Raw genomic sequence first — 19,346 nt, 5'->3', positions numbered from 1 at the left:
GCAAATAGCTATTTATCATGGTAAAAGAACAGCATTGATATCAGAATGACCACAAATGGGAGGAAACGTCTCTTATGAAAATACTAGCAGTCCCAGATTGGTTCTGGCTGTTGAAGAAAGAAAAAACAACCTGTAGCCCAACTGAAAATAATAACGTCGAGATTTGAAGAATAAAGAAATGAATCAAAGAGAGGGGAATGCAAAATAGTCCTCGCTTCCTTCAACGGGCCGCGTCTGCAGCGACCGCCGAGGGGCAGCGGAGGAGAGGCGGACGGCGGGGGCGCTGCAGAGGCTCCCCCTTTGTTTATCCGACGGCCGGACCTTCGCCTCGACCCGCCCCCCGCACGCTGCCAAGGAGGCGGGCCCGCCCGGCCGCCAACAAGCGCTCCCCGCGCCCTGAGGAGGGAGCAGCCGAGAGCGCAGACGCCCCTGGGCCGCCGGGCGAGCGCCTTCCCTGCCCGTTCCCCGCATGGCTCCAGCGGCGGCCCAGGCGGGCCAGCAGTACTTCCGCTCGGACAGCAGCGACTCGGCCGCCTACATGCTGGGCAGCCCGAGCGGCTCCGAGGCCGAGCCGCCCGCCCGGCCCGAGAAGCGCCGCCGCCGCAAGCGCTGCAGCCCGGTCTGGCTGGCCGTGGCCGCCATGGGCATCGTGGCGCTGCAGATCGCCTCGGCCACCGGCCTCTTCGTCTACTTCACCATGTCCATCGCCAAGGTAGGCCCGGGGAGGGGGCGCTCCGGCCGGCCGTCGGCGGAACAAAGGAGCGGCGGCGGTGCTGGAGCGGCCGCCCATCCCCGCCTGCGCGAGGCCCGAGGGCGCCCTGTGCCTGGCCCCGTGGCGGCGGCGTGTGGGTGACGGGCTCTGGGCGAAAGGGCAGCGCGGCAGACGGTGCCACGAAGGAGCGGGCGGGAGACGGCCAGTCGCCAGGGAGCCCCAAAGAGTCTCTGGGCGGCCCGCAGGAGGCGGCGGCGGCGGCGAGTTTTCTCCCGAGAGTTTCCGCACATCCGTCCTAGGGAAGCATTCAGAGTTACGACCTACAAAAGTCGTTACAGAGCAGGAAGCGGACGCCAGCCGGGAGCGCTTGCAACTTGGGTGCGTTTGGTGGCTCGATGCTGCTGTAAGCACCACTGGAAAGGGGTTCAGCTGACCCCCTCCCCTAAAGCGGGTGGGTGAGGACTAAGGGGGTACATCTCCACTGAACGCTCCGTGCAGGAAGAATTATTCCAGTCCTGCTCGGTAGGTTTTGCTAACTATTCGGAAGGGCTGATCAAATCTGCAGTTCCAGTGAGCTACTGAATGGCCCAGAAATAGATGGGAGGGCTTAGCAAAGCAAGAGAGTAAGGCAACACAGAGCAGACCCAATTTTTGTTGTTGAAGAAGCAAAATAAGATGCAACATGTAGGTGGGGGAGCAGCAGGCTTGGAAACAATACTTCCGAAAAAGATCTTGAGGGAGTAGTTGGTGAACGTGAGCCAAGAGGGTGACGTGGCTGCAAGAAAAGACAAGAGAAGGAAAAGAAGGGAAAGCATTGGTTTAACAGAGAAATATAATTTCCAATCACGTCAGGCAGCTGCTTCATGCACTCTGCCTTGGTTGGAGCCTCCTCCTCCCCTCCGCTTGCAGGCTGGGCGGAGAGAGAGGAGAGGGTGGGTATGTCCGGTGCTGAGAGAAACAGGGCCTGGGGGTGGGGTGGGCTTCGGAGAGGTCACAGGGAGAAGGAGGAGACCGGTGGGAGAGGCAGAATAGTGATGATCAAACTTCTAGGAAAGCAGATGCCAAGTGAGTGTTAGAGAGAGAAAATCCTAACTTTGTGTAAAAACCAGGGAGCCAAATGCGCTGCTGTGTTTCCTTTGCAGGATCTGCTCCTGCAGCCCATCTGCTCAGGACGCTTACTGTGGACCCTGAGCAGGGCAAGTGGGCTGTGGCCAGGGGCCCGATGCCCCCAGGGGCCAAGATAAGGAGCAGAGGAGATTGTGGAGCCTTCTGGCTTTGCCCAATCCGGCAGCCCCTTTCACCTCCCCGGTGATCTGCTCCTTGCCTGAGTTCCAGGGCAAAAGTATTTACAGGAGGGACTTGGCCTAGTCCTGGAGCAACACAGGCCCTCCACTCTGGCTGGAGAAGGCGTGGGGGAAGGGGTCCTCCAGGTCCACCAAGAGGCAGGAGCTGAGCTGCGCCTGCTCACTTCTCCGCTGGATAATGCTGTGGGGTTTCCACTGCTGGCAGAAGCAGACCAGCTTGGAGGAGGTGGGAGCATTCGCTGGAGGGCTTAACGTCAGTCAGATGCTCGGCCCATAAGACCGGAAGGCCTGAATGGGCCCCCCTGATTTTCAGAGGGGCAAGCAGGAGACCCGAAGCCAGCCTTCCTCTTGAGCCAAGGGGCTAGCAGAGGGCCGCTGTGCTGGGCCCTCAAGGTGTTGCCCTGACTTGGAGGAAAACTTTCAGTATAATAATTAACCCTGCCGGGAAAGGCACTTCCTTCTTCCTTCTTGGAATCTGCTCTTAAAACTTTTAAAGACCTTTCAAGCAGAAAGTTGCCCAGGGCTGCCGTGTACACCCCTTTCCCTTTGGCCTCTGGGGCCTGCCCCGTCACCCTGCATCCCAACTAGAAGGAGGGGCAGCTTCCAGAGCGGTTGTGCCGTGGGTCAGTTTCACAGTGCCCTGTGCTCACAATGTTTACAAGACTTTCGCAGGCCTTCTCCGCCCAGCCCTCAATCCTGCTATCGCTTGGGAGAAAGGGGGGGGGGCGGGCAAGGGCTTGGCGTGTGTCTGCTTGTTTTGCGATGGGGGAAGGATGGGTGTGGCCAAAGTTTCCTGAATTAAGCAACTTGCAGGATTGGTTTGGCTTTCGTTTTCTCTTAATTGCCATGCCAAATCTTTGAGGTTACAAAAACACCCAGGGAGCCTGTGCTGCTAGGAAAGCCTCTCGGAGGGGCTCCTCGCGGGCCTGCGCAAAGCCCCCCTCTCCACCTTGTCCGTGGCTCTTGAGCCCTCCTAGCCTTGCTAGTCAGCTAAGTCGATGCTGCAGATGATCAGGGTGGCATCTCCCGCAGGCAGAAGCAGGAACAGCATTCCTGGCTGGCTGTGGCTGGGGGGCTAAACGTGAGACCCACACCTGCAGTAGCGAAAGGGGGGGCATCTCCGAGGCTGCTGGGTGCTCCTTACTTTTCTCTGAGTGAGCTCTTGGCGGGGCGGGGGCCCCGCAGGAGCTCTGGCCCAGGACGTGTGTCGGCTGGCATCGCCAGTCCTGCTGGGTTGTGCCTTCCTTTGTTTACAGCTGGTGCTGATTTTGCAACACCTGACCCAGTTCCTGGTCTCAGGCTGGGTGCCCCGCGTGCCAGCTAGAGTGAGGACAATTGGGCCAGGCTTGCTCCTTTGGCTTAACGAAAGAGACTTTTCCGTCTGCTGTGGGATGGGGGGGAATTCATGGCAAGGGTGCCCTGTCCCCCCTGAACTCTTTGCTGGTTCCAGGGCCACAACCTAATGCCAAGCCTGGGGAGCAAAGGTCTCTGCCATGTCCTTAAATGGACGTCCTCAGGGCAATCATGGCAGGGAGGCATCTTCCAGGTCTGAAGGAGAAACCTGGAGGCTGCCAGCCCGAGTGGACAGAGCAGTGAGAAGCCACCTCCCCCCACCCCCATTGCTGCTACCACCTGGGACCCCCACCTGACCCCTCCGTCTTTCCTCCCCAGCTGAAGGCCCAAACGCAGGGCACCTCGGAGGAGCTGAGGTGCCTCCAGCTGCTCAACCGGCTGCAGGAGCTCTCGGAGCTGGAGGAGCTGATGAGCACCCAGCCGTGCTTCAAGCTGGCCCTGGGCATCCAGGACTACGTTGCCATGGTGAGAGGCCTCTCCACGTTGGGATCCCGGCGCCCCAAATCCTGAGCCCAGTCAAGGAGTGCAGGCCGTGGGGCTGTCGGGAGGCTTGAGGGGAGGTGGGGGGTGCGCAGCCCAGTCCTCTCCGAAATAGGCCCAAGCAGCGGTTCCCCCTCTGCCTGGGCATCCGTCGCCCTGCCCTGCCCACCGGCTTCCACCCACCGCGAGGACCCAAAGCTCTGCTCAGAGAGGTCTGCCTGCCTGCCTGTCCTGCCCTGCCCACTTGGAGGCCGACCCCAGCGGTGGGGGGAATCCAGAACAACCCCCGGTGGAGGGGGTGCTGGACCCTGCCTTGAGCCTCCTCCTCTCCCTCCCTTCCAGATTACCGAAAATGTCATCCGAAGGAGCGTCCCGAGCGGTGAGTCTGCCAACGGGGGGCAAAGCGACTGGGCCAGACTTGGAGGGGAAGGAGAGCCGGTCAAGAGGCAGATTGCAAGGAGCTCCCCTCCCTCTCTCATTCTGCTGCCCTTCCTCCCTAGTCAGTGCCTCTCAGAAGCAGAGGAACTCCAGCTGGCAGCTGGGCAGCCGGCCTTTGGCACATCTCACCCTGAGGAGGCCGAGCCCTTCCCGGCCAGGTGAGTCTGCAGGTATCTGGCCCTCTCCTTGGCTTGGTGTCCCGAGTGCTGTGGGGCCTCAGAGGGCTGCACGAGACGCACGCAGCCATCAGTCATCAAGAGTACCTCCGCGGTTGGTCCTGGCTGCCAGTCCTGGGCGCTTCCTTTGCCTGCCTCTACAGCCGGGCAAAAGATGAGATGGCAGGTCCCCTGAATGCCAGGGGTGGGGGGTTCCTGGCTGGGCCTCACGTGGGCTTCTCCCAGAGGGGCTGGGGCAGGGCCTTGCTCAGCTCAAGAGGGAGGGAGGGAAGGCGGGCGGGTGGGCGGGCTGCCCGTGAGCTGTCATCTTTGGAAAGCCTGTGAGGTGGCTGGGTTTTTCTCAGCTCTTTGCCTTTGGTGTCCTCATGAAGACAGCCCTCCCCACCCCCACCCCCAAAAAGCTCCAGAGTTGTGTGTGCCTCTCCTCCACTGCCTGGGCTGACTTTCTGGGTCTCCCCCCATAGGAGCCCTGGGACCGGAGTTCCGGGATCTGCAGCAGTCCTGCCAGCACCCCATCCGCCACTGGGCCAGCAGGACCATGCATGCCCACCTCCAGAACCTCACCTACCAGGATGGGCAGCTGCAGGTGAGCCAGGCGGGCAAATACTATGTCTATGCCCAGATCTACTTCCGCTACCCCACCGAGGGGGCCGATGCCCGCTCCCTGGGCCACCAGCTGGTGCAGTGCATCAATCTCCAGAGCGTCTACGGGCAGACCATCCTTCTGCTGAAGGGCGTGGGCACCAAGTGCTGGCAGCAGGATGCGGCCTATGGGCTCCATGCCCTTTACCAGGGAGGCCTCTTTGACCTCAAAGCTGGCGACAAGCTCTTTGTGTCCGTCTCATCGCTGGACGTCAACTACGACGATGAGGCGGGCAGCTATTTTGGAGCCTTCCGCCTTGACGTGTGACGTTGGGGGACAGTGGCCAAGGGGGCTTCAGGGCCTCACCGTCCCCCCACGCAGAACCCCTGGAGGATGCCTGGGCCCCCTTATCACCCTTCCTTCCCCCCGCTAGTAGTAGTGACCAAGCTGGGCCGGAGGCAAAGGCAGGGCGGGGAGGGGGAGCAGGAGGCGGCTGCAGCCCCTCAGGTTGCTGTGAGCTTCCCTTGTGACCGTGTCTCTGAAGCAGCCAGAAAGACGGTGAAGCTGAGCAGGCCGGCCGGCCGGCAACTGCTAGGCTTCTGGCTCTCCTGGACGTGCCCCGTGACTGCGGCTGGAGACCCTCCTCTGCATCCCTACACACAACCATCGCCCCACTGCCTGCCCTCTTCCAGTCATTCCAGCTGAGAAATGTGGGGCTCCCTCCTGCCCAAGAGAGCCACTTCTGGGCACACGCCTGCACACCTGCGACCTGTTCCTGGGCCTGGAGGAAGCTGAGCGGCTCGCACACCCAGTGGCAGTTCACAAGTCTTACTGCCAGGACACGAATGTAGGTCAGTGGGTCCCCCGACTGAGCGAGCCCCCCCAGGGACACACGGGGCACACCTTCCCGCTGCCTCTCCCTACACAGGCGTTGGGTGTGACCCGGAACGGCATTAGCCCTCAGCATATGCCCTAGCCAAAGCCGGGAGCGGCCGGGAGCAACCCATCCCTGTGCCAGAAGCCCAAACAGCTCCTTAGCCCTTCCTTGGGGGGCTGGTCTTCGGGCCTTGAACCCTTCTGGGAATTGGCCTTTTTCTCTCGGCTGGTTTCCTCCAGGGATTCCCCAGGCCGAGTTGCCTCAGGGGCTGCTTCTCCCACAGGACCAGAGGCTTTTGCTGCTTTGTGGCTTAGCATTTTGCATGGCCCCCCAAATTGGTCAGTGCCTGGTTCAGTGCACCGCATGCCCCTTGACCGTGGCTTAATTCGGAAGCCAGACTCTGTGGGGTGCAGGCAAAACAGGCTGCTGCCATTAGGAGCACTGAAAAGGGGGGGAGGGCAGTCCCCCACAGGCGCAGGACAGGAAACACCCTCCGTTTCTAACCGGTGGGAACCCCCCTGCATCTGAGTGGGGGCACCAGCCCTTGGCTCGACATCCTCGGCCTCATCTGGCTTCTCTGAAAGACAACGCCCACCCTGGGCTGCCAGCCACACGTCCTGGTCACGCAGTGCACAAACCTGGCCTGTTCAGCCCAGAAAGCAGCAGACACAACCTGGCCAGCAGCCCTCCGAATTCCCACTCTGGGCGGTTCTTCCGCTTCGGCCTCTTCCTCCCCTTGCCTGGGCGCCCATAGACAGGGATGCCTGAAGGCAGGAGGCAGGCTGCGCCAGGCAAAGACAGCAGGGCCAGAGAGGGCCCGGGGGTTCAGCTAGTTGACTTGGGGTTACCTGGTGCCACTCGGGAAGAGGCGCCACCGAACACAATGCTCTGCTGCCCCCACTCTCGGCCCAGCTGCAGCCAAAACCGACTTTCTGGCCATCGCCCCGCCCCGCCAGTCCAGGCAGGAGGGTTCCTCCCCAGCCCGCACCCCTTTTGGGTAAGGCAAGAAGCAGCCGCGCCCGAGTCAGTTACAGCGTTCCTTTTACTCTGGCATGGAACCTCCTTCCCAGCGCAGCTCCCAACAGGGCTGCAATCAGGCGCTCCTTCCCGAGAGAAGACGACTCTCCACAGATTGTATAGTGCAATTGGGTATTATCTTGTAGAAAAAAAATAAAACATGATTATCGCTTGCTCCGCATGGAGAAACTGGAGACGGCTCTGGATCTTCCGTGAAGAGAGGCCAGGCTCAGTCCTCCGGCCAAAGTCCGTGGGGCAAAGTAAAACCTCTGCCCCGCCCCAGGCTTCAGTTGAACAAGATGGAGTCTGGGTCCTGGTTTGCCATCTGGGCTATGTGCTTCAGGACGTCCTTCTTGGTAATAATCCCCAGCAGCTTCCTGAAAAGGAGAGAGAAGCGATTGGCCTCGGGGGAGAGCCGGGAGCCCCTTCTGCCCCTGCACCCCATTCAGCCACAACGGGGCCCTCCCCCACCTCCTGTGGGCCCCAGCAGAGGGAGGGAGAGGCAATAGGGCTGCCTTCGCCCCCAGCCCAGAGACGCCAGAGCTCCTTCTGGGCCACTGGCCTTGGCCAGGCCTGTGTGGCGATTCGAGGCCTGGCTGAGCGGCTCCTCTGGGCTCCCCCGAATTCCTTGCCAGCCGGGGAGAATTTAGCTATCAGCCATGTATACTTTGTATATACAATATATTTTTTCATTACTGCTGGTGAATTGTCCTGTCTTTCATTTTGAAGCCCTAAAGCAAACGCCAAGAGCCTCCCCAAGCCAGGAGGGGCCCGGCCAGCTCCTAGAGTGTTTCCAAACCTTTACTGGATGTGTGACCTGCCCCCACCCCACCCCCGGTCCTGCCCCATTGGAAACCGCCTCAGAATGGGGGCTGCATTTCACCAGCTGCATTTCACCACGCCTCTATCCATTGGCCACCCCGATCTCTTGCCCCTCCGGGCTCCCTCCCACGAAGGCAGGGCTTGCACTCCAACCAATGCTCCAGAGAAAGACGGCCTTCCCGCCACACGAAGGCGGGAAGGATGCTCGGCAGAGGCCCCGCCCCCTCCTCACCCATTGTGTGTGACCAGGCACTGGCGCAGCCCCAGTTTTCGGAAAATGTCCACCACGATCTCCATGGGGGTTTGGTCGGTCACAGTGAACGGGCTGAGGTCCAGAAGGCTGCGCAGCTTGAGCATGGAGGGCGAGCAGGGCGGCAGCGGGGGGCAGTGGTCGGTGAAATAAATAACTGAGCTGCTGACAATCCCTTCTTGCTTCTTCCGGGCACTTTCTGGGGGGAGAGAGAGAGAAAGAACTGGTGTGGAGGGGGCAGCCCACACCCCACCTGCCTCCCGGGAGATGGAGAGGGCCACAACCAGGGGTGGGATTCAAATTTCTTAACCAGTTCTGTGGACATGGCCTAATTTGTGGGTGTGGCTTAGTGGTCATGTAACTGGGTGGCCGTGACTTGTATGTAAATATTATAAATATTTATGTGAATATTGAATTTATTAAAAAAGAGCAACTTTTACCCAAAAGCAGGCAGATTGAGTTGCTCCCAGAATCACAGATTCATTAAGATATCTATATTTTTGCAATCTGGTACTTGAGTCTGTCACATAAAATTTGCTTGCAAGCAAACTCACAAAATTAACTCACAACACACCATGTATGTAAATATTGATTTTTTTATAAAAAAAAAGAGCAACTTTTACCCAAAAGCAGGCAGGCAGATTGAGTTGCTCACAGAATCAGATTCATTCAGAGATCTACCATTCTGCAATCTGCTATCTGAGTCTGCACTGAAAAATAGAAGCTTCAGTCCTAAGGAAGGTTCAGCTCTGCTTTTAGATTAGCTAGAAAGCAACAAATCCAACAATTTCCTGCTTTCTAGCTAATCTAAATCTCCCGGCACAATAGCTGATGGGGAAAAAAAAAAGAAAAATAGCAACTTAGCAGGCAGGTTTGCCAGGTAAGGAGTGAGTGGGTAAGGTGAGGTGTGGGGAGGGGCCAGCCAGTGGCACGATTTGCCGGTTCTCCGAACTGTGCAGAATTGTATCAACCGGTTCTATAGAACCAGTCTGACCAGGTAGAATCCCACCCCTGGCCACATCCCTGCGTTGCCAGGGTGCTCCCGGCCCTGCTCACCAATGGAGATGACCAGGTCTCGCCTGAGGACAAAGCCCACGAGGCGCTGAGACTCCCAGGAGACCACCACGGGGTAGCCGCTGTAGGTGGTCTCGTTGATGATGCCCTCCACGTCCTCCACCGTCATGCTGTCCTGCGTCAGCACTGTCAAGGCGGGGTCGCTGCGTCGGGGGCGCATGACGTCCATGGCCAGGGTCTTGTGGGAGAACTCCTCCTTGGCCTCCAGGAAGGGGTAGCCATTCAGGCGGATGTGGGCGTCATAGATGCCCTCCCGGCCGATGGCATCGGCCACCCACTTGCTGGTCATGGCAGCCGCCATCAGGGGCACGATGTACTCCAGGCCCCCCGTGAGCTCAAACATGATGACCACCAGGGAGACAGTCATGCGGGTCACTCCACCTGCAAGAGCCAGAGGGCCGCGTGAGCAGGGCGCCTGCCCGGGACGGGGCGAGCATCTCCCTGGGTCGCCTCTCCTGAGCCTGAATTCCCAAACATCATGCGGATAGATTTCTTTCAGCAGGAAGGTTTAAAAACCACTGAGAGACAGGAAAGGACCACAAAGGGATAGAAGCGAAGGAGGATAAAGGGGAAAGAAAAAGCAGCCACCTCCTTGGCACTGCCCCCCTTCCCAGAAATTGCCCCTTCAATCAAGGCCTCCTGGAAGCAGCCATTGGTCGGCTCGGAAGGGCTCCCGTCACCCCGGGCCTTCGCAGGCTCCGTTTCAATGAACCGCAACCGGGGGCAGCTTCAGGGGTTAGGCCTTCCCCGGAGGCCAGCAGCTGGATGTGGCCAAAGGGCTCCCAGCTGACCCTCAAGCTCACTGTCCCCACCTCCATCCCTGAGGTTGCTCTGGGCTTGAGCTCAACGGCCCACAACCACCGTGCTGAAAAGCCTCTTTCAGGCTCAGGCCTGCTTGGGGAGGGGAGGGGTGGGGAGAGCAGCACTGTCCCCCCCCCCCACATTTACCTCCCATCTGAAGGGAGCCGTGTGCTGCCCTTTGGGCCACAATCGGTCTGCAACTTGGGGGCAGCTGGAAATGCCCAGGTGCCCAACTGATGGGAGGGGCTCCTACTCACCCAGGCAGGCGGCAGCCCCCACCATGGCATAGAGGCCGGGCGTGATGCAATCGGCGCCAGGGCTGCACCAGCCCTTGAAGATCGGCCAGTCGTGGTGATGATAGGCCAGCTGCTCCATGCCCACGCCCAGCAACCGGCCCGCAATGGCCCCCACCGCCATGCTGGGGATGAAGAGGCCCGAGGGCACCTGCAGGAGAAGCTGGCATCAGCCTCCCCTCGTCTCTGGGCCAGCCCTGCGCAGAGACGGGTCCCCCCTCCCGCCCCACTGCGGCCCCTGGATCAAAGGGGCAGGGAGCCCTCAACAGGGACTGAACTGTCCCTCCCCGGCCCCTGGGCTCCTCAGTCAGGCCAGATGCTGTGACCCTTTGGACAATGGCCATGCCCCAATCGTCCCGGGACTCCGGCTCCCCCAGGGGGCGTTTCAGGCCGGCCATCAGCAAAATGCGCTGCAAGCCACCAGAAATGCTTGGGGTGGGTGGGTGGGTGGGTGGGGGCTGCGATAGGTCGTAGGCCACTTTTTAGGAGGCAGTCAGTCATAACTTTGAATTGTCATCAAACGGTCACAAGTCAAGGACTGCCTGCACATCAGACTATTTCCAAGGCCTCCCTGCTTCTGAAGGGCGATTGGGGCGGGGCCCGAGCCCCCCGACCAGCCTGGCTCCCTGCCCAGCAGCCCCCTGGCCCTTCCCCATACAGCCACCTTCATGCCGAAAGTGAAGATGGTGATGAAGATCTTCAGCAGGAGGGCCAGCACCAGCTGCCAGGTGGCCACGTGGAGGCCTGGCCCAGCCGCCCGGTCGGGCAGGTCGTCGCCCTGGGTGCTGTTGGTGCTGAGGTAGTCGCAGAGCTGGGAGGAATCCAGGAGGCTGCAGTCGTTGAAGAGCTCCGAGATCAGCTCGCTGGTGCTCATGCGGGTGTACTTGTTGGGGAAGGCCAGCAGGGCCGTCAGCGCCGTCACCCCCAGCACCTCCAGCACCGGGTAGCGGCCCAGCTTGGTGGTCTTGCGCCGCCTGCACCAGGCGATGTTGCTGCGGATGAAGAAGGCCCCCCAGAGCCCCCCAAAGACGCCCAGCAGGACGAAGGGCGCCAGCTCCAGCAGGTGCCAGGGGCTGTGGAACTCCACGTAGAAGAGTACCAGGCGGCTGTTGCCGAAGGGGTTGATGGAGCGTAGGGTGAAGGCCGCTACCAGCGCAGCGAAGAAGGAGCGCCAGAGGGTCTTCAGCGGGAAGTAGTAGCTCACCTGCATCAGGGGGAGAGAAGGGCCACTCAGCCGCCCACTCGTGCTCTGCACAGGGCAGTCCTCGGACAGGACGGGGGGGCTCCTTACCTCTTCCAGGCTGAAAAGGACACCTCCAATGGGAGCGCCAAAGGCCACCGATACGCCAGCGGCTGCAGCAGCCGACAACACCTGCCCAGAGAACAGCCATCCTCAGTGCCCTGGAGGCCAGAGGGGCCAGGAACAGACTCTCCCCGCGTCCGTGCCAGGCCTGTGCTGACCGGCAGCCCCTCCCAGAGCTTACTTCCCGGCGCTTGGCTTCGTTCTTCCGGTACTTGGTGAAGAGGTGGCAAAGGATGTTGCCGCAGCAGCAGGCGACATGGACCAGGGGGCCCTCTTTGCCCAGGCTCAGGCCCGATGAAACGGCCAGCACCAGGGTGACCGTCTTGATCAGCAGGGTCCACTTGCCCAGGTAGCCCCGGATGATGAAGCCGCTGAGGATGGTTTTGATCTGGAAGGCAAAAAGGCCCCCGTGGGAGGCAGCCCTGGGCCCCCGAGTCCCTCGGCCAACCCCAGGCAGGAGCCCTTGGGAGAGCCACCCAGCCACTCCAGGGAGGGAGGGAGGGAGGTGGGGGCAGGGGCGGGTCCTGAGCGGACTCACCTCTGGGATCCCGAACCGCAGGCGTAGGGAGCGAAGCCGCGGACGAGCAGGACAGCCAGGAAGGAGAAGAGCAGCGCCCAGAGGACGTACAGGAAGTAGTTCAGGACGTAGCCCAGGGCTCCCTGTCAGGGCGAGAAGCGGGAGGGCAGCCCATGAGGCTCGCTGGACCCCCTGTGAAACGGGTGCCCCCCCCCACGATGCGCACCCCCTCCTCTCTGTCAGTCAGCAGCTGCGCCCAGGTCCTCCACTCGGGGCATCTGTCCCTGTCCTGGAAGGTGGTCTGGGGCGAGTTCCAGCAGCAGTGCTCGTGGTTGTACCAGAAGCCGTTCAGGCAGACACCCTCCTTCAGGTCTGTCATCCAGTGGGCAGTGATGTCAATCAGACCGGCCAGCGCCCCTGTGGGCAGAGAAGGTCGCCAGAGAAGGGGAGGGGCTTGACCGAGACCCCCGCTCCGCCCAGCAGTCCGGCCCCTCACCTGCCCACAAGCCGATGAGCAGCATCAACAGCCATCCCGAGAAAGCGTCACTGATGCTGTGCACCAAGGCCCAGGCGGACTCCTTGCTTCTACTGGCGATCTGGGGACGGGGAGGCGTTTAGAGGCAGGCTTTCTCCCCCCACCCCCCATGGGGAGCCTGTGCCTAGGATCGGGGCCTCCCCCCAGGCACAAGGCGGAGCAGAGCAGGGGCTGCCTTCCCCTCCATTCCACTGGCTGGGCCTCCTGAGCGCCAGTGATCAGCACCAGGGAGAGATCAGCCTTGTGCCAGCTATGCTTCCTGAAACAACAGCTTTGCCCAAAGGCTCCTGCCCCCCCACCTTGCCGGCCTTCCCACTGACCACAGTCCCCACCCAGAGGAAGCCCGACTGACCTCTCGGTGCCTGTCGCGGTCCCGAGACTTCTCACGCACCCAGTCGATGGTGTTGAAGTCTTCGTAGGTGCCCACGCCCGGGAGTGGCTCCTGCAGGAAGTCCATCACCTGCCTGGCCCCGTTCATCCCCCCTCCGTTGTACGAGGAGAAACCTGCAGGGGGTCAGGAGACGCCACCTGGCTTTCCTTCCCGTCACCCACAGGACGGAACGCAAAGTCCCTCCGGGAGAACAAAGGTGGCTCCAAGGAGCTGAGTTAATCTTTAAGCAGCTTCACGGGAGAGGAAGGCGGGAGGGGCAGCTAAATGGCTGCAGAAAAGCTCTAAGCCCCCAGCTGAACCATTCGGTGGCTGCTGAGAGCCCCTTGTCCCAAAGCTGCCTGCAGAGGCCAGCTTTCGTTTTCACTGCGGCCCAGTGAGACCCTCAGAAGGCCCCGGGGGGCTTCGAGGAAGCGCCTCAGGATCTCAGCACATTAACAGTCCCCAAGCCACGGCCTCTTCCGGAGGGACAGGACACCTGGCCCATGTCGGTGTGGGCGTTTTCATTTGCCCCATTTTTTGCCAAAACCCGCTCCCCCTCTAAAGGGCAGGAAACGGTGACTGGGCTGGACGGACAGGTGGTGGCTGAAATCTTCCTTGGGGTGCCCGTTCCCATGTCAGGTGGGATCAGGACCCAGTCCGCTTAGCTCTGCTTCGGTGGATTCTTCCACAGGGTCAGAGCCAAACTCAGCCACCAGGTTTCTGCTGCCAGTGCACCACCCTTCGTTGTCTTCATGCCCAGTTCATGAAATCGAGGGGATTCCCAATCGTTTGGGATCCACTAGGGAGGAAAGCTGAGGAGCCGGTGTGGCCTCCCGCTCCTCTCTCAGGGCAATATTCCGGGTGGCTTTGGGAAACCGGGGGACACACACAGAGACGCCATCGTGGCTTGGGATGAGCAAAGCTGTTGGCAGCCCTGGTGCCAACCACACTGGCATAAGGTGGGAAAGCTCTACCGCCACAAACATCAACAAGTCTTCAGGGGCAGCTAAGAGGCTAATTTGGTGACCTCCTGCCTAGAAGTCTGCCCAGGGGACAGGGACCCCCAAACCACCACCACCACCCCCGTTTAGGCAGGGGAGCCACGAGGCCTCAGGGGAAGCATCATCGCCAGCTGGCTCCGGTTACCTTCCGCCATCTCCCTGTCCAGAGGAGGGACGTCATCCGCCATGGAGAAGTCCAGCATTCCCCCTGCCACCTCCACCAGGTCTTCATCGCTGCTGCTGCCACCCTGGAAACTCCCATGCCGGAAACCCGTATGGCTCATGGCCAGAGGGCACCACACACCTGCAAGGGAGGCAGGAGTCACTTCTGTCGAGGGGCCCGTTCCCAGACCCCAAGCCTTGCACCGCTTGATCCGGCCCCTGGCCCGCCTCGCCCAGCAGCCGGTTCCCTCGTCAGCTACCCCAGGAAGCCCAGCCCCACTGCCAGCAGGCCCAGGACTCCCCTTCATTGGCCCAGCCCACCTGGAAAGTCAGCCGGGCTTGGCTCCAGCCAGCGAAAGCCCAGGCTGAGCAAGGAGCCCAAAGAATCTTTCCCTGGGGGGCCTCCCCTCTCCCTGGCCTCCTTTCCAGACTCTGCACCCAAAGGGGGGGAGGCTTCCAAGACACCTGAGAAATCCCGCTGCATTCGTGGCACCCCAGGCGGGAGGAGAAGGGGCTCCATGTCTGGGAGGCATTTCGCTCAGGAAGAAGCGCCTTGAGGGAGGCTTATCTAAGGTCCCAGAGACACCTGCCAGGTCCTCGTTGCAGGTGGTCAGGTGAGCAGGCTGGAAAGCCAAACAGCTCCCCCCGCTGTACTTCTCCCCAAACCCAGCTCAGCCCTACAGATTCCCTCCCTCCCTCCCCCACCCACCCCTTTCCGGGGATGCCTGCCTTCGCTTCTGGGCCAAAGTCTAAGCAAGGCTGTGGTGGATTTCAGGCCCAGGAAGGAAGCAGGAAGTGGGAGGGGAGGGCCCCCTCCCCAGGGCAAAGGCAGGCAGGGCAGGGGAGAGACCTGGCCCCCACAGTCTGTGTGGCTTCACAAAACAGCCGCCTTTTGCTTTTGAAGGAGCTTCGCCCAGGAGGGGCAGACCTGACGACAGCTACGGGGCAGGGAAGAGGGAGCAGCCAGCCGTCCTGCCCGCCTCGGCAGGCCTGCCTGGCCAGCAGCCGCCTTAGCCAAACTACTCCAGCTGTGGCTCTACTTGCAGTGGGAAGGTGTGGGGCTGGAGAGGGGAGGTTTCACGGGAGGCAGCTATTCCATCCTAGGGGAGTGGGGCAGCGTTGCCCTGGCTACTTTCAGGGCACAAATAAGCCAAGGCTGTCCACAACAGGGAGAGCCCGGGGGCCCTCGGTGCTCTCTCGGAGCTGGGCCAGCCTGAAGAGGCCCTCCTTCCCCAGGGAAGCGCCCCTTGCCCCCTCTGCCCCAGTGGGCTCCGGGCTCCCCCTCCAACTTGCTTCAAGGGCCAACTCACAGAGCGGCCTGGATCAGCAGCGACTTGGCAGTTCAATACGCAAACCTTTGAGCTCCCCGAGCAGTTTCACAATAGGGCTCGTTTCACCCAGAGTGCCTGGTCAGAAGTGGGTCACCACCCACCCAAACCGCTGCAGTGCTTCTGGAGCTCTTGCGTAAACGGATTTTGAAACAGACAGACAGCAATTCTACATCTCCTAGGAAAGCTGAGCCTGAAAATCACCATGTGGGGTCAGAACCTTTTTCAAGATCTGGGCTTCCTGAGCTTAAGAAGGGCCTGGAGAGAGGGGGAGTGAAGACCGTCGGAGGCCACCAAGCCAAAACCTTCCAACTGGTCAAGGCGGCCGAGTCAAGCCAGGCCTGGAGAGGAGAAGCCGGGGATGATCTACTTCTGGGAATCGGGAGTGGGAAAGAAAAGGCCTTTCACCAGTTGGGGAGCAACTCTTCTCTTGCTCCATCTACCAATCCGGAGCAGCAAAAGTCACAGGGGCCGGTCAGGACTCCCGGGACCCAGGCCACACCCAGCTCTTGCTGGGAGCTACCTGAGCAGGTGCTTAGGAGCCCTGGGCTACGGCAAAACGCGGCGCCCGTGCGGTTGGCTTAAAGTCCCTAGACAAGGGACGCAGCTTCACCACCTGCTTTTCAGGGGTGGGCAAGATCCCTTTCCGAGGAAGGCTGGCCAGCCCTGAAGGCCCGGCTTGGCTCCCTCTCCCCAAAGCTTTCTGATCTCTCTTAAGTCCAAGAGACCCACAATGTGCATCATCGCCACAATCCAAAGACAGCCTCTGCTTAATGCCTGGATGCATTAAACCCCCAGTAAAACAGCAGGTGATCTCAAGATCACATGTCCACACAGGTTTCCATGCTGACCCCGCCAGGCCCTCGGGATCTGAGCCCACAACCGGAGCCAAACTATCCAAGGGCAAAGCAGACGTAAACCCAATGGCATATTTTGGGCCCGCAGAAAGGCCTCTTCTCATGGCTGGAGAGAAGCAGCCCAGAACTAAGCCACAGCACTCACTCACCTCCGAGGAACAGTCAGACTGAAAAGTTTCCACAGAAAGGAGCAGTTCTGGGTTTCCAGGGAAGGGGCAGAGACCAGAAAATGTCTGGTTCCCCTTCCAAGAACTGGGAGAACTGACTGACTTCCTTCCTTCATGCTGAGCAAGGCCAAATCTGCGCTGCAGCTGGTCCCGTCTGAGTCAGGCTTTGCTTCCCTTGCCCAAATACTTCTGGACAGGAGGCCCAAGTGGCCTGCATCTGCTCAGGGAGGTATGACCTTTGACCTCTCTACAAGGACGCAGGAGAGAGAGGCCCCTACCTCCTCTGGACGGGGCTCAGGGGCTTCCCGGGAAGAAAAAGGCACGCGAACGGCACCAGAGAATCTGGAGCAATTCTCCAGTCTGTGCAGAAAAGTGGATTCTCTCCCAGCCAGCCAGACGTTCAGGGACAACCAGAGGGCAGCTGCTGGGAGGGAAAAGCACCAGAGTTCAGGCCTGCTGCTGCTCTCCCACCGTCAGCAGTGGCCAAGGGAGCTGCCAGGAGTCAGGACCACCTTCTGGGCCCCGGAAGGCTTTGGTTCTGGTAGAACCCCAGGCCGCTTGGCCAACTGAGCTGGAAACGGTTGGATCTCGAAAGCCCTTCGCCCCAGGAGGCTCCCCGCCTGACCCAGGCAGCTCCACACTTCCCAGGGACGCTCAGGGGGACCCCAGCCATTTGGCCCTGGTTGATCCAGGAGGCCCGCGGGAAAGCCAGCTTCCCTCTCCGGAGCCTCGGCTCTCCCTGGGGCCAAGTGGCGGGAACCCCGCAGGCTGCGGGCAATTCGGAGGGGCAGCATTTCTTCTCCCTGAAGCCCTGGGGGCGGCTGGAAGGGTCCGAGGCTGCGGGAGAGGCATCTTCGCTCCCATGGACCCGCTCCGCCGCCGCCGCCTCCGACAGCGGGAAGCCCAGCCGTCTCAGGCCCCACCAAGAGCCCGGGGGGCAGCAGCTCCGAGGCGGATCCTGAGAAGGCTCCCCGCACCGGCCCTCGCCGCGGCAGCGCTTCCTCCCCGGCCGAGGGGCCGCCTTCCCCCGGGCGGGGAACGAGCCCGGCCGGCCGAGCCCCGCGGAGCAGCCCGCCCTCCGGCAGCCGCGGCTTCGCCTCCCTCCTGCCTTTCAGGCTCCGCGGCGCGGCGGGCAGCCCCCAACCCTCCGGCCCGGACCGCGCGGGACCTTCCTGGCAGCCACGGAAGGGAACGCGCGGCGACCCCGCCGCCCAACCGCCGGAGCCTCCGCGGGGCGTCCGGAGTAGGGGCCCCAAGGCGGCCCTCGGCCCTCACCTGCGCGGCGCCGGCGGGGCTCCTCCTCCTCCTCCTCCTCTCAGCGGGCGGGCGGCCACCGGCCAGGCGAGGGCGGCGCCATTGGGACGCGCGGGGAGGGGCGGGTCACGTGACTCCCGGACCAGCCCCCGCGCGGCCGGCCCTGGAGCCGCCATCTTTGTCTCGGGCGCTGCTGTCCCGGCCGCGTGCTGGCGACCCCTCGCGGCTGCCGCCGGACCTCTTCGGGGAGGGCCACAGCGGCGTCCCCAACGCGGCGCCCACCGGAGGCATCGCACGGCCGGGGCTCCCTCGGGGGACGGTCAGGGGACGCCGGGAGCCCGAGGCCGCCTCCTCGCCGTCCCGCAGAGCCGGTCCGGCCGAACCCTCCGCGGTCGCTCGAGGCTCCCCGCGGAAAGGACGCTCTGAGGGGCCGCGGGTGGCGCCGACTTCAGCGGGAGCGCGCGGGGAAGCCGAGCGGGAGCCGAAATTCCCGGTGTGCTCCGCCTTGCAGGAGAAATTCCTTTTCCCCCTTGGATCCTATCGGTGCGCCCGGAGACGAGCTGCGGGGACCTGCGGCTCTCCGTCTCCTGCAGACGGCCCTGAAGTGGAACTGCGGGATGCCCGGAACCTGCGCAGGGAAGCCGAAGGAGAGGCGGCTGGTCCAGGTGCACCTGATGCGCCTCGGTCCACCGGCAGGGAGGCCGGTGGCGTCGCACCAGCACCTGCCCCGCAAGGGAACTGAGCTCCGGAACCCTCCAGCTCTCCGGTGTGCACAGGTCCCAAATGTCTAAGGGCTCGGAGGCCACTTTGGACCCTTCCTGGCCTCCTCCGCTCAGCGGCCCTGGAATCCTCTACCTGACTCTGTGGTTTCTTCCCCAAACCCCAAACTCTTTCACCCTAGGCTGTCTGCGGTTGACCTCACCCCCTTCCGAAGAGACCTGTAGGGGGCGGGCATAAGCGCCCCAACGTGCCTACCGCCCCTGTCCTATTGTCTCCATTTCATGTATTCATAACCATGGTCATATACCATGGTTCTAGTACTTGCTTGACAATGGGATCCTGAAACTCTCCAGGGAAGCGAAAGAGGAACCCACCCTTCCCTCCCCCCTGATTTCAAAAGAGCCTTGTGATGCAGGTCAGCTGAGGGAGCCGGATTGGTCACCACTTGCTTTCTCCCTCTTGACCCCTGAATGCCCCTCTGGCTCAGGCACTCCTGTTCTACCCATAGGGCTCAAGGGCCGTGTGTCACCCTTTCTCACCGGGCAGTTCGGCTCTGTGGCTGCCGGGTTGCTCACTGAGGCTGAGGTCACTGCACTGGGCTAGCCACATCCTTGTGAAAGAGCGTCCAAACATGGGTTGCCTTGGGGGGGCAAAATGGGGCCAGGAGTCTCCTGCTGCCCAGCGTGGGGCCAAGAAAAGCAACACAAAGAATCTCACACTTTGTCTTTTTCTCACACTTTGTATGCCTCTTGTGACATTCTCGTGCTTGCAACTTTCCAAACTTGGGTTGGGCAGGAAGATGGTTTGACCTGCCTCAGTTTGTTTGAACTGGAACTACTTCAGCCACCAATTCTTCCCTTAACCTGCAGTTGAAGAAACTATTTTTGACTTACCTAATCTGAATGAAGTGTTATGTACTTATGTTTCTTTGATTTTCTATTAAAACCCTTAA

General features: G+C 61.3%; 2 protein-coding genes across 2 annotated transcripts; one reads left to right on the top strand and one right to left on the bottom strand.

Moving 5' to 3' along the window:
* The first annotated feature begins 376 nt into the window (after positions 1-376).
* LOC113423093 (tumor necrosis factor ligand superfamily member 10-like) lies at positions 377-7,641 on the top strand. Its single transcript, XM_026684340.2, has 5 exons — positions 377-712; positions 3,688-3,834; positions 4,192-4,228; positions 4,350-4,445; positions 4,928-7,641. Exons 1-5 carry the CDS (start codon positions 470-472, stop codon positions 5,371-5,373), a joined length of 969 nt encoding a protein of 322 aa, XP_026540125.1. The 5' UTR covers positions 377-469; the 3' UTR covers positions 5,374-7,641.
* CLCN5 (Cl-/H+ antiporter 5) lies at positions 6,948-14,190 on the bottom strand. The gene is made up of 11 exons (XM_087972349.1): positions 14,052-14,190; positions 12,888-13,039; positions 12,497-12,596; positions 12,190-12,417; positions 11,665-12,143; positions 11,472-11,552; positions 10,845-11,384; positions 10,145-10,331; positions 9,069-9,467; positions 7,995-8,211; positions 6,948-7,317 (listed from the first exon to the last, which is right to left on the bottom strand). Exons 1-11 carry the CDS (start codon positions 14,188-14,190, stop codon positions 7,227-7,229), a joined length of 2,613 nt encoding a protein of 870 aa, XP_087828475.1. The 3' UTR covers positions 6,948-7,226.
* Between the last annotated feature and the right edge of the window lie 5,156 nt (positions 14,191-19,346).

The sequence above is a fragment of the Notechis scutatus genome, chromosome 10 (assembly GCF_049901735.1).
Source record: "Notechis scutatus isolate UNSWTSFEM ecotype Mainland chromosome 10, rNotScu1.2, whole genome shotgun sequence".
In the NCBI taxonomy this organism is placed as follows: Eukaryota; Metazoa; Chordata; class Lepidosauria; order Squamata; family Elapidae; genus Notechis; species Notechis scutatus.
This window is presented reverse-complemented; position numbering and strand designations above follow the sequence as displayed.